Genomic DNA, 13,523 nt, shown 5'->3' on the forward strand with positions numbered 1-13,523 from the left:
TACTGGGAAGATCAATCGTTTTGGAGGGTAGGTAAGTGGCATAACTTTATTCTGTTAGCTTATAGTGGTCCTGATTCTACTCTTAAAAACTAATGGAATAAATATATATTTCGCAGTACTTACATTCTCAGAAATTCAAGACTAAAGGAAATAGTAGAAGATACTAGGGTTCTGGTGCAGAACCTCAAAGCAATAAACCAATGTAGATCTCTCTCTCTCTTTCTCTTTCTCTTTCCTCTCCCTCTCCCTTTTTCTCCAGCTCTCTCTGTCTCGGCAGAAGAATGTAGTATCTTGCGATCTATTAATGTCTTTGAAAGCAGTCTTAAGATGGGGACACTGCTGGGGGACAGGATCAGAAAGAACCTGGGGACTCATCTATTGTTTCATGCCTTTTTCAGACCCAGCAGGAACATACCCTAAATTAACTTGGAGCAGTACAGAATCGCTCCTCTGTTGATTAGTATGCGGGTCAAATACAGCTGTCTGATGTATGGAGGAGCAATATAAAACACAAAAAGTAAAAACACGCTTTTAAAAAAGTGTTTTATGACTTTAAAAAGTTTGTTTTCATTCATCCTCTACATCATTGCAATAAAGAACACTGTGGGTTCAAAACGATTTAAAAAAAAAAATCTCAATAAACCATCACTCTTCCTCCATAACAGCAGTGTCATTCTTCCAAACCTTCCCACCTTCTTTCTTGTTGAAAGTGGCCCAACAGTTTCCAGCTCTTGAAGATCGCAGTATTATTAAGAATATCTGTGAAATGCCACTTCCCTCCACCCACTGTAGTTATTTCAACCAGTTCACTTCTTGTCCCTTTTGAATTCATTACTTTTGCTCCAGTTGTATAACCATTCCTAAACCACATTCCAGCGATCTCAGATTGAATTACAGTAATCTCTTCCTTACTCTCTTTGTCTTGCTGAGATTTATTCTCTCTCTGACTGCAAGTAATCTTTAATCTTTTCTTCTAGTATCCATAGTATATCTCTGTTTCTTTGTATATCAAAGCAAAACTCTGTTTTGACATTTGAAACCTCTATGAATTCTTATTTACTTATGTATTTATTTATTTATTCGTTCATTTGTTTAAATAAATAAAAACATTTTTGAGTTCTTACTAATGTCCTATGTTTTGGGTCCTAGAGATAGAGCGGTGAAAAAACCCAAAGCTCTACCATCTTGTAGCTCCCATTTTAGACAGGAAAAATCAATTACTATAGAGTATGTTAAATGCAGATAAGTGCTATGAAGGGGGGAAAAAGCACGGTAAGGAAGATAGAGATTGTTGAATGGGCACAAGTTTGTACAAAGAAATTACGATATTGGGACAGTCAGAGAAGGTGATATTTGAAAAAAGACCAGAGGAGGTGTGGAGGTGAGGCAAGTGACTATTTTAGAGAAGAACATTCTTAACGGAAGGGAAACAATGCTTCAAAAATCCCGAGTCATGCGTGTGCATGTAGTGTTTGAGGAAAAAGCAAGGAGTCCAGTGTGAAAGGGGAGAGTGGGACAGGACCAGGGCAGAGAGAGTGAGGGAGCCAGACCCCCTGGCCTCCGTGAGCCATACGTGTACCGTAGGTTTTGCCCTGGGAGAGATGGCAAGTCGTTTTAAGGTTTGAGCAGAAGAGCAACATGTTCTGACATGCAGTTGAAAATATCACTCTGGTCACCCTGTGGACATTACTTACACAGGAAAGAGAGCAAGTGTAGAAGCAGGGAGATGCTTTTAGGGAAGTGATCATTTTCCTTTGGACTGTGGTGGTAGCAGTGAGAGTAGTGAGAAATGAGTCTATATGGAAATTATTTTGTATTTACAGCTGATGAGACTACCTGATTGCTTAAGGGGTTGTGTAGGGAAGAAGAAAGGAGTCAAGAAGTTTGAATTAAATAACTGGAAAGGTGGAGTTATTACTGATGTTGGAAAACTGCTGAAGATACCTGAGTAGTCATTAACACAAAGATTCTACATCTTTCACTTTGGCCTCCTTCCTTGCCTTAGTCTATATGTTTCATTTCCTTTGCTTAGATTCCTCTTCCCTTTCGCAACATTCCCATTCAATTGAGAATATTTATGAAGCACTCATAATTGGCAAAACCCTGGTCTAAAAGCTGGGAAGGGTATAAAATACGTAAGATGTGGCTTCACACATCCCAATCTATATGAGAGGAATATTACATGCATTTGTGATAATACAGCAATATCATTCAAATATGCACATTTTTATGGATAAATAAACTTCTGTGAGCAAAGAACAGTGAATAGGTACATATGCAGTAGGGATGTAACTATGAGCAAGACATGGCCCCCGTCCTCAAGAAGCTTATAACATATGCTGAAAGTTCAGTGAAAAATATGGAAAGAATGAAACAGAATCAAGGCAGAAATAGATCACTGTCAGCCAGGGGAATTCAGTAAATGGGTCAAACCTGCAGTTCTCTTAAGGCCAGCTTGAGTTTTATCCTTCCATGAGGTTTTCCCTAACTAAATGTCTCTCCAACAAGTTTCCTGAACACCTACGTAAAATCAGCACTCATCTGATTTTCACTTAGGTTTATATTTTCTTAGAAGTATCCATAAGTTATACTCTAGAATGTAAACATGAAAGCAGGAACTTCATCTTATTTAGTTTCCTTTGAAATTTGTGAACACTAAATATTGTAAAATATTACAAAATATACCTGAATATTATAAAATGTCTTATATTGCTTTAAAATGCTTTTGGAAAAGGAGTGTGGAAGGGTAGGAGAGTCTTCCCAAAAGTCCAGAACACTTCCACCTTTTGAATATATATATATATATATATACATATATATATATATATATATATATATGTATATATATATATATCATCCCAAACAGGAATCCACTAAATGTTGAAAGACTTAGTACAATGCTTGTTCCCTAATTTTAGTTCTTAGACTTTAAATCAAGCAACTGCACTATTTCCACATATTCCGTACAATTGCTATCAATCATGAGATGTGTGATTTAAAGGTTCCTTTCATCAGGCATTGCATGTTACTTTAACTTCCTCTGAAATATTTCTGATTTAAAGCACTATTACTTTGTGATAAAGATTAAAAGAAATAATGTACGGAAACACTATAGAGTTTGAAGCATTCTGTAAAGGTAGCATATTTTTCTAAACTACTAAAACCTGCTATTACGCTAGTTCTGTCCATCTTTGGCAAGATGCTTTTGGTCAAAATGGGGAGTTTCATCTAGAATGGTTGACACTAGTTTGTTGCGTTGATGATTTTTTTTACACTTCAGAGGTGTATACTTTTATGTGGGGTGTGTGTGTGTGTGTGTGTGTGTGTGTTCTTTAAACAAAATTTTCTTCAGGTTGTCTCAGACCATCAATGACCTTCATAGTATGAAGTTTTTTTCCTTTTAAAAGTGCTGAGATTGACAAAACATAGTGAAAGAAATCACTGCATAATACTGATCTTTTCACTTTGTCAGGTACTCTGTAGTTGGTTAAGCAAGATTTGAGATTATCTTAATAATGTAAACAGGCATATCATTTTTTCTTAGACTTCTTTATGCAAAAGAAAAACAAAAAGTCAAAAAAAAAGACAGCAAAGAAAAAATCATTCACGTGAAGAAAATTTGTTCACACGCACATCGACTAGCTCAAAATCCATAAAATTTACTGACTTTTAGTGGGTAGATTCAGGGAATATTTATTCGTTTGTGTAACGATTTTACATTCTTCATTTCTAAAGGCAATTCAAAAGGTTTTCATATTCTTCATTTCTACAAAACATTTAAAATAGTGAATGAAAAACGAACTTTACAACATCATTCAGCTACATGGCAGAGACAAAAATCAACTAATTATCGTTTTCATACATAGCAACAAATAATTGGAAAATATAGTTGAGAAATATGCTGTTTACAATTGAAACAGATACTTTGAAATACCTGAAAATAAGGCCAGTACATAAGTGCAAGACTATAACAACGACAAAAAAGAAACATTATTAAGGACCACTTAAAATAATCAAAATCAACAGGTAGATTATGTTCCTAGCAAAAATACTCTAATATTATAAAGACATGAATTTTCCCAAGTAAATGTATAAAGCTAGATAATCACAGCAGGATTTCCATAAAACTTGATAAGCTAATTCTAAAGTTCACATGAGAGAGAAAATGGAAATAAGGAAACAAGAAAAGATTTAAACGAATATGAGGGGACAAGCCCTACCAGAAAGCAACATGGTTTATGAATTTATTATAATTAAAGTAGCATATATCAGCATAGGAATAGATCAATGAACAGACTGGGTATGCAGAAAAGACAACATTATCATCGGAATATAGAATATTATAAAAATAGTATGATAATTAACAGCATGCATTCTGGAGCTAGCATGGCTGGTTTCAAGTCTGAGTCTGACACTAAACTGTGACTTGGGAAAATTATTTAATCTCACTGAACCTTGATATCCTAATGTATAAAATGGGGGTAGTATCAGTACCTATGTATTTTTAGGATTAAATTTATAAATCATATAAAATACTTGAAAGGTTGGACTACCTTCATTAGCAATCAAAAGATGTTATTTATAACATTCATCATCACAGTAAGACAACAACAACAACTAGTACGATTATCAGTGGAGAAAGGATAACTGATTATTTGTTTACTTAAACCAGAGTTAAATTACTATATCACATCATTCACAAAAATAATTTCCAGATTTATTTGAAACAACTAATTTTTTAAAATTTTTAAATGATATCTGAATTAAAGCTATGCATAAAATATAATTATAATTTTATAATGGGAAGACCTTTCTAAGCTAGATATAAAGACTAACAGCTATAAATATAATGATTGAAAACTGTATCCACATATTAATTAAAAATTTTGTACAAAACACCATAAAGCCAAAAGGCAAAAGACATTCTGGAGACAATATTTACAAATAGAATATAGAAAAAGTTGTACTAAGATTTCCCAGTGAAGTATAGAGTAACTTAGGATGGCTACTATACTCATATTAGGGAAATTTAATTATTGATGAAGGAGGATTTAGGGTAAGAAGATAAAAAATTATTAAAGCACTGCTATATGAAATTTGACAGTTCTGAGCTATTAAACTAGTAGAATTAGGGGAAATTTAGTAACAAACTTAAATGTTTATAACATTGACATAATAACTACTAGACTTGTTTAAAATCTCCACTAAGATTAAGACTGAATATGGAATAGGATTGAAATCAGATGCCTGATAATATTTTGGCTATAATGACATTAAATTGAATTATCAAGGGTTGATATTCATGAGCAGTTATAGAAGTAATGCAACAGAAGTTTGGCTATGCAATACCCAACTGCAAACTTCCACAACAGCAAAAGCAAGAGTGAATAAAACATCTGTGGTAGAGTAGCAATTTCTGCCATTCACAAGTAGCAATCTTAATCCATTATATGAATTAAACCATAGGTTTTTGGTCCTAATGTTAAATTAAAATATGTGTACATTTAGTCCAAGAGATTGTAGAACAGACTTTATTGAGAGGGCTGAAATTAGGCTAAACCCAAAGTATTATATGGTGTGGGTAGCCTGCTTAGAGATAAAAAGATAAATCATGGTGTTTACAACCCAGAGAGTCTATGATTCTTAAATTATTATCTAAAATGTAATCCAGATAACAAATGTGGTGGGTGGCTGCATACCTATGTCAGTAAAGGTCAAGACAATGGCACATATCCAAGCTAAATTACTCTCCAAAAACAGAGGATGGATCTGAAAATATCAGCTTTTCTCCGTCACTAGAAATTTACCAACCAATCCAATCTCTATACTAACCAGCCTCAATGTGCCCAGCTCTCTGCTGAAGACAATGAGGGAAACAAGAGTATAATTTTAAGATATTTACTATCTGAGTGGACAATTATAAAATAATCCAAGATTAACCAAGCGTTTCTAACAGCGTCACACTGTTTATTAGTTCTGTGGAAATTCAAGAATAGTAGAATTTGGTGTAATATAATTATATTCCTAAAGTATTAATTGACAATAATAGCTAACATTTATTGATAGCTTACAGTGCCAGGCACATAGGAATTATCACTGATCATTAGCTATAATTAGTGCATGTTTCATGCAGTGCGATATGAATTACTTTCACCATTGTATTAATTATCACATAAATTAGGTCTATTAAAATAAATTCAATAATATATGTTACATTTATAAATAGGTGAATGAATGAGTTAGTGTGAAAAAAACTGAGGTTCAGAAATTTTAAATAACTTGCCTAAATTCATATGAAAGAAGGATTTGAAACTTAAACTAAACCTTAAAACATGGGTAACTTTTGGACAGGAAAGGAAGACAGACATACCAAGTACGGAAAATGACAAGAGGAAAAGTACACAAGCAAAACAAGACCACATACTTGTAGGGAAAAGAGACAATAAGTCTAAGAAGACAGAGAATATGTATCAGGGAATACCTTTTGGCATAGGATGGGGACAGTGCAGCCCCTGAAAGTCTAGGAAGAAGAGTTTGAACATGACACAGTGACTGTAAGAGTGACATGAGGAAATTTTTGTTTAATAAAGGTGTAAACTGGCAGCATTGGACAGCGTGGATTTAGCAGAAAGAATCTATCTAGGGCTTCCCTGGTGGCGCAGAGGTTGAGAGTCCGCCTGCCGATACAGGGGACACGGGTTCGTACCCCGGTCCGGGAAGATCCCACATTCCGCGGAAAAGCTGGGCCCGTGAGCCGTGGCCGCAGAGCCTGCGCGTCCGGAGCCTGTGCTCTGCAACAGGAGAGGCCACAACAGTGAGAGGCCCGCGTACCGGAAAAAAAAAAAAAAAAAAAAAAGAATCTATCTAATATAGAAAGTATTCGCAGTAGTTTAGGATGTGGGTTTTGATAGTGATTGCACAGGAAGTTTAATAAAAAAGATAAGCCTAGGAAATATTTTGAAAGAAAAAAATGGATATAGAAGCAAAGGAAAAATATTCAGCAATGAAGAACCCAGTGTTTAGTGGGAAAGTATATAAAATGATGATTTCACTAAAAGAAAAAAAGATATAGAATACAGTTTTTCTCAACTAAAAGAAAAATAGAATAGAAATCGATGCTACTTAGGGGAAAGAGGAAAAATTCACATGACATTTGAGGTGATAGTATTATTTCCACATGTAGAGAGCCTGTGCATATGTGAAAAGATCAGACTAGGATACCGGTGAAAAATCAGGCTTAGAGATTAAGATTTTTAAGTTATGGTATGAAAAACGTGGGGAAAATATGAAAAAGGAGACAATGGAAGAGGACCTAAGTTCAAGTTCTGATTGTGAAACTGAACTTGAGTAAGTCACTTAACATCACTGAAACTCAGTTACTCCAGGTTTTGAATGGAGAAAATAGTATTTACTTCACAGTATTTTGAGCATACAAAGTGAAATGCCCTTGCAAACTGTAAAGCTATGTAGGTAAAGAGCTGTTATATAAAGTCATGAGAATCAAAAGGTAGATATTTTAAGCTATGTATTTCTTAAGGGCTTCGAAGTTAGGACCTTAGCCTCCCCTTGATCAAAGATCCACATTACTGTGCTACAGAGTGGATGATTTATTATTACACACATTAAAAGGTCAGTTGGCCAGTCTGCTTCTGAAACACAGTAAAAATAATACCTAAGCCTTTCTAAATTCTGACAAAATCTTTGAATAATCATCTTTGGTGCTTGCTTAATTGGAGAAATATAATTTTAACTAGAAAATAAAATAAATCAGATAAATTTCCAATTCAAAAGTTCTTCTTATGGCATATTTACATGAGTAAAGAAGCATCCTAAATATTGCTCATACTTAATCTTTATTATTAAAAAGTTTAAAACCTTGAAATTGCATAATACTATATTATAAAATGACACACTTAAGCACATGATAACGTGCTTAAGAATGATGATAATGAATTCTTGATTTTTATTAGACTTAAAGTTACTAATTGCTTTGAAATAAATAATACTGCCTTAGGAAAAATTGAAACATAGATGCCGGAACAGGGTACAAGTTCTTAAAGAAGCAGGACCAGGTAGGTTTTCTGTCCACAGACTATGTTTATAATATTATATGATTTGTAAAGATTAACCTGAAAATTTTTTTATCCATTTTGGTTAAATAGATCTTAGTATTTCTTAAGGAAATCGCAACTCAAATTTGAGTACATAATGACAATTTATTAGTTAGCATAAATTCCAAGTAAATTGTGATTACATTTTACTTTGCCTTTTTCTCTGTATTTTTGGTATGCTAGTCAAAGTCTGAGCTATTCATTATAGAGTCACAGACATCACATTTCCACCTTCAAAAAGTATTTAAAGGATTATATGGAAATTATCCCAATTCCCATCAATATGCTTAAGCCTTCCCAGACAGGAACTATTTCTTATCTTTGCATACCCAGGACCTTGGACAGTGCCAGGCATAAACTAGGCATTTATCTATTTGGGAGCAGATGAGTACGTGAATGATTTTGTCCTGCTGCTATATTTGTCTTATATATTGCTGGAGATACTAATCACCAGGGCTTGAACATCTTTTTATTTTGCTGTAATGATATTGTCTGAATGCCAAACACTCCTAAATTGTGTTATTTCATTTTTAATGCAAGATATTACACTTGGAAAATAAAATCTGTTACACTAAAATTCATATTAATATAAAAAATTATTCAAGATATTGACCTCATTTTACATACAAAACCACAATATTAATGTAAGAGAAATTTAAAATAAATAAAATACCCTTTCTAAAACAGTGTTTATTTTCATTCTTGTCTTCAAGTTCACCAAGGAATTCTTAAAGGTAAGAAGAACTTCATACTTTCCTCCACACCACTCCCCCTCCCATCACCACCAAAAAATAAAAATAAACAAAACTAGAAGGGAAAAGAGAATTTTCCGGTCATTTAAAAATACTATTACTGTGAAGTATTATGGATTCTTGTACATCGTAAAGGCACATATTCTGAATTCCCTTTTCCCCCTGAATTTCCTTTAAATGCCTATCTTATAATAAATACATTAGATGATTCCTGTTACCCGCATGCACTACTATAAAGATTATGGATCCTGGTAATTGTTCCTTGTATTCACAGTGGAAACTGGAACTTAATAAAGGAGAGAAGAAAATGTACCGAAGGCAAACCCATCTGTAAAGGATCGCTGTAAACCGGTATTTATTCGGTTTGTACCAAATTAGTCGTGGCATGACAAGAACCCTTTGTCTGTGGGACCGTTGGTCTGGCAACCATTATCTACCCGTGGAAAAGACGTCTGAAGACTCCGCCTTGGCTGGGGGTGGGGAAGGCGCACCGCGTGGAGAGCTCGACTGAGAATTAAAGGGAGCGAACAAAGAGAACTCCCAGCAGCCGCCCGCCAGCGCCTTGCCGCTGCATCAGGAGACGTCAGTCAAGCCCGGAAGGCTGTTGGAATCCGCCTCCCTGCGAAAAGCTCAAGTAAATAATTGATGGCAATTGACGCGGTCCAGGACAAAGCTTTGAGGAAAGCCAGTGCATCCGATTTCGAGCGGTTTGGGAATCTTCCGCCGAGTAAGGGGTATGCGAGTGCAGCGAGGACTGTGAGCTTGGCTACCGGTCTTCCATCGCGGGCGTGGCTCTGGCCTTTTTGTCTTCTTGCCGCCCGCCCCTCCGCCTCCGCACTCCGCCTTCTTCTCTTCCCTTTTGAAAGTAGCCTCTCTTTGGTTACTTCTACGCAGTCCTCCCTTGCAATCCCGCCCCCTCCCCTGCCCAGTCCGGTGAGGCCAGCTCACGAATATCAGTGCACTTCCCGGGGAGCGTCTGGCACGGCTTGGTACCTTGCGTGTTCGCCTGCTCAGAGCCGCAGCTCCAGCCCAGCCGCGGGCCGCCAAGGAGTAATCCGCTCTTCCGGCCGTTGAGTCTCCACGTTAACGCCATTGTTTGGAGAAACAGAGTGGGTGTGGAACTGGGGCGAGCCGGTCCAAAGTCAAAAGTGCTCAGCCAGATAGTCGCATATATAAAACTACGAAGTTAAACTCTCCTCGTCTCCGAAAAGACACAGTAAGAACCCTGAGGTCCCCGGAAGATCAGAAGGAAAGCGCTGTTGATTTGCTCCAGCCTCAAAACATCGCCTCTGCCAAGAAGTGAGCAGTTCTGGATTTTCTAAAGGGATGGGGAGGGTGAGTGGGCAGATAAAACTTGAGATTAAAATTGTTGGTTTAGGCCGTGCTGGGGTTGCTGGGTTGGCGAATTTCATAGGAGAAGCCTCAAAGAGACACAGCATCCTGGTACTTTGTGAGAACCACGTGACAGCAGCCAGGTACCTTTGATTGTGGGAGCCGAGTTCCTGGAACTCGAGCTTTCTCCTGCGATAGAGCTGTATGGGGGCCGAATTAAACGTTCTCTGGTGGCTCTCAGCTTCAGAGTGGTTTTGCCTAATTCAAAACAAAAATAAGTTTGCATTGGCAATATGACTTATTTGGGTGATCCCGGTTAGTGTGACCTGCTAGTGAACTAGACCAGATATTCTAGGAGCATGTTGCTCTGGGAGAACATGTAGAAAATAAGTTGATGGATGACTCCTCCCTCTCCCTCCCCATGTCTTCTTTGTTCACTGTTATTTTCCAAATTGAGTTGGAAGGAGATCCCAGAAAGAGAAAGGGAGGTGGAGGAGCCTTCCAGTAATATTTCTTTATAAAATGAGGGATTACTACACATTGACTAAGCTATGATACTTAGACAATAACAGGACTAATGCTAGTAAAGTAACTAGCAAGTATCTCCTCCCCTAATAGGAGGATTTTTTTTAAAGCAGAACTTTCTGCCTAGTCATGCCCTTTTCAGTCATGCCCTTTAGAGAGAAATTATATTTCTAAGGAAAACGCACCTAACTGACTAGCTGACTAAGCAGCTGGATCACTAGGGAGAAAAAACCAGGAGGCAGTGGGTTTTAAGTTGCTATTTTCCAGATTTTAAAAGCCAGTGATGGATTTATCTTGGAAAAAATACAAAACAGAAGTTGATCTTACCACCGTGAGTGAGGATGCACCAGCCTTCTTGGGTGCAGGGTCATTCTGTCTTAGCATTTGGCTTCATGGAAAGGACTGGGCACTTTAAAAGTACACCTTTGCCTGTTATGTACCATCTGAGAAGGTGCTTAATAATGAAAATACTTTGTTTAGCAATTACACTTAAAACTAAAGCAATTCACAAGAACATTGAAATTTAGATAAGTGTAGAAAAAGTTATCACCTGTAATTTAAGAAATTGTGCAGAGCCACCAATAAATTTTTCCAAATGATTTTTAATTTATTTCTCAAAACTAAAAAATAAATAAATTAAAAGAAAAAGAAAAATCCCTTCAGCGCTGCTAATGACTAAACCACATAGATGATTTTTAATGCCATATTTTCTTGAAACTGAAGTTGGCTTAAAGTCATTCATTATTTATATTTTCTTTTAGTTCTAGTCTAAAGGAAATTGGGTGTATTTCTCTCACAAAATGCAACATTAAGGGCTAGAGCTGTTTGAGAAAAGTATCATTTATCCGTAACAAGTGTTCTCTAAGAAAAACCCTTTCATAACCCTTTTCATCTAATTGACACTTGGGAATATCAATTAAAACTTTCTCCATGAAATTAGGCTTTGAAACGAAGATTTGATAGTGAGGAAACCAAAGCTGAAAAATCAGGGTATTGACAGTTCTAACCTTTGGACTTCTTTTCCTTCTGAAGTTTCTTGACCTTATCTTCTTAAACAAACAAACAAACAAAAAACTCCCTTCCCATCAATTCCTTTCTGATTCCATCCTTGCCATAACCTGCTACCGTGAGAATGGGAGGTTCAGCGGCTTTCAGATCTTCATTTTACTGAGGTGGCGTGAGATGGAGATAGCGCCTCCCTGGGCAAAATGAGAATTGACAGTTCTACATCCTAGTTCTAAAGTCTAGTCTTCTATTAAGCGCCGTCCAAACCTCATTTTCTAGGGCTTCTCTTGTTACGGAAAATCACTCTTTGCTCTGTAACAATGCAGACACGCTGTGTGCTTTCCTTCTTTTGTTTCTGTCCCAGATTAGAAAGGAAGGTTGCTGGCAGTGAGGAGGGAAGAGAGTGATCTGGTGATAGACTATTGTAAATCGCCTCTGATAGATTCTTCCTAGACCGCAATGAGTCAGCCACCGACGGGGGGCGCTGCCCCTGCCACAGCCGCAGCTTCTGCCGCCACAGCTGCCACTGAGGCTCGCTTGCACCCGGAGGGCAGCAGCAGAAAGCAGCAGCGTGCTCAGTCACCCGCTAGACCGAGAGACAATTCGGTCCGACAGACCACCGCGGCCACCCGGTCCCCGGTAGGGGCTGGTACTAAACTCAATTCTATTCGACAGCAGCAGCTGCAGCAGCAGCAGGGCAACAAGACCGTGAGCCGCACGGCGCCTCCGGCCAGCGCCCGAGGAAGCGGAGGAGGGGCGGAGAAGGCCGCGCCCCTGGCGCCCAAGGGGGCCGCGCCGGGAGCTGTCCAGTCCTTGGCTGGTGCTGAAGTGGCCCCCGTGGCGACCCTGGCCCCGGTGGGTGTCAGGAGGCCTGGCGCGTCGGAGGAGCCGCCCCGGGAGCTAGAGCCCGCGTCCTCTAAACTCGGGGAACCCCCTCCTCTCGGAGAAGGAGGAGGAGGGGGTGGGGAAGGAGGAGGAGCCGGCAGCGGCTCTGGGGAAAGGGAGGGGGGCGCTCCGCAGCCGCCGCCGCCGCCCAGGGGCTGGCGAGGGAAAAGCGTACGCGCTCAGGCGAGGGGCGGCAGCGGCGCGGAGGGGGCCTCCCCCTCGCCATCCACCTCCTCTGCGGGCAAAACCCCAGGCTCTGGCAGCAGAAACTCTGGGATTGGCGTTGTGGGGCCTGGCAGCGGTGGCGGAGGGAGCTACTGGAAGGAAGGATGTCTGCAGTCTGAGCTCATCCAGTTCCATCTCAAGAAAGAGCGGGCGGCGGCGGCGGCCGCCGCGGCTCAGATGCACAGTAAGAACGGCGGCGGCGGCAGCAATCGCAGCTCTCCGGTCGCTGGCGCCCCTGCCATTTGTGAGCCCCTCGCAGTCCCTCCCACCTCCCCAATGGCGGCGGCAGCAGAGGGCCCCCAACAGGGCGCAGAGGGCAGCGCGAGCGGCGGCGGCGGCATGCAGGCAGCGGCGCCCCCTTCGTCGCAGCCGCACCCGCAGCAGCTCCAGGAGCAGGAGGAAATGCAGGAGGAGATGGAGAAGCTGCGGGAGGAAAACGAGACTCTCAAGGTGAGGAGGGTGTGGGGGACGGGTTGGAGGAGGGGAGGTGTGGGCCTCGGAGCATTAGGGCGTGTCCTGGCGGGAGTGAGAGGCTGCTAACCAGTTAGGGAGCCTTCAAGAGGGAGGGGAACAGGAAATGAGGGGAGGGGGTCCCTAGGCCCTTTCCGGATCTAAAAGGGCTTTGCGATCAGCAGCGTTAGGTTTTTATTTAGATCCAAATCTGGGCCTTCGTTTCTCCGATTATTAT

General features: G+C 39.6%; 1 protein-coding gene across 9 annotated transcripts in view; it reads left to right on the forward strand.

Annotated features, from left to right (window-relative positions):
• The first annotated feature begins 9,769 nt into the window (after positions 1-9,769).
• SOGA3 (SOGA family member 3) overlaps positions 9,770-13,523 on the forward strand; it is a 108,542-nt gene continuing 104,788 nt past the window's right edge. For 5 of the 9 annotated variants that reach the window (XM_032650815.1, XM_032650812.1, XM_032650809.1 and 2 more), the window contains exons 1-2: positions 9,770-10,162; positions 12,090-13,285. In XM_032650815.1, coding sequence (XP_032506706.1) covers positions 12,185-13,285 — 1,101 coding nt within the window. In that variant the 5' untranslated portion in view covers positions 9,770-10,162; positions 12,090-12,184. The remainder of the gene's footprint in view (positions 10,163-12,089; positions 13,286-13,523) is intronic. The other 4 variants (XR_004352479.1, XR_004352480.1, XM_032650811.1 and 1 more) reach the window with 2 other exon arrangements.

This window comes from Phocoena sinus, chromosome 12 (assembly GCF_008692025.1).
Source record: "Phocoena sinus isolate mPhoSin1 chromosome 12, mPhoSin1.pri, whole genome shotgun sequence".
NCBI classification, from domain to species: domain Eukaryota; kingdom Metazoa; phylum Chordata; class Mammalia; order Artiodactyla; family Phocoenidae; genus Phocoena; species Phocoena sinus.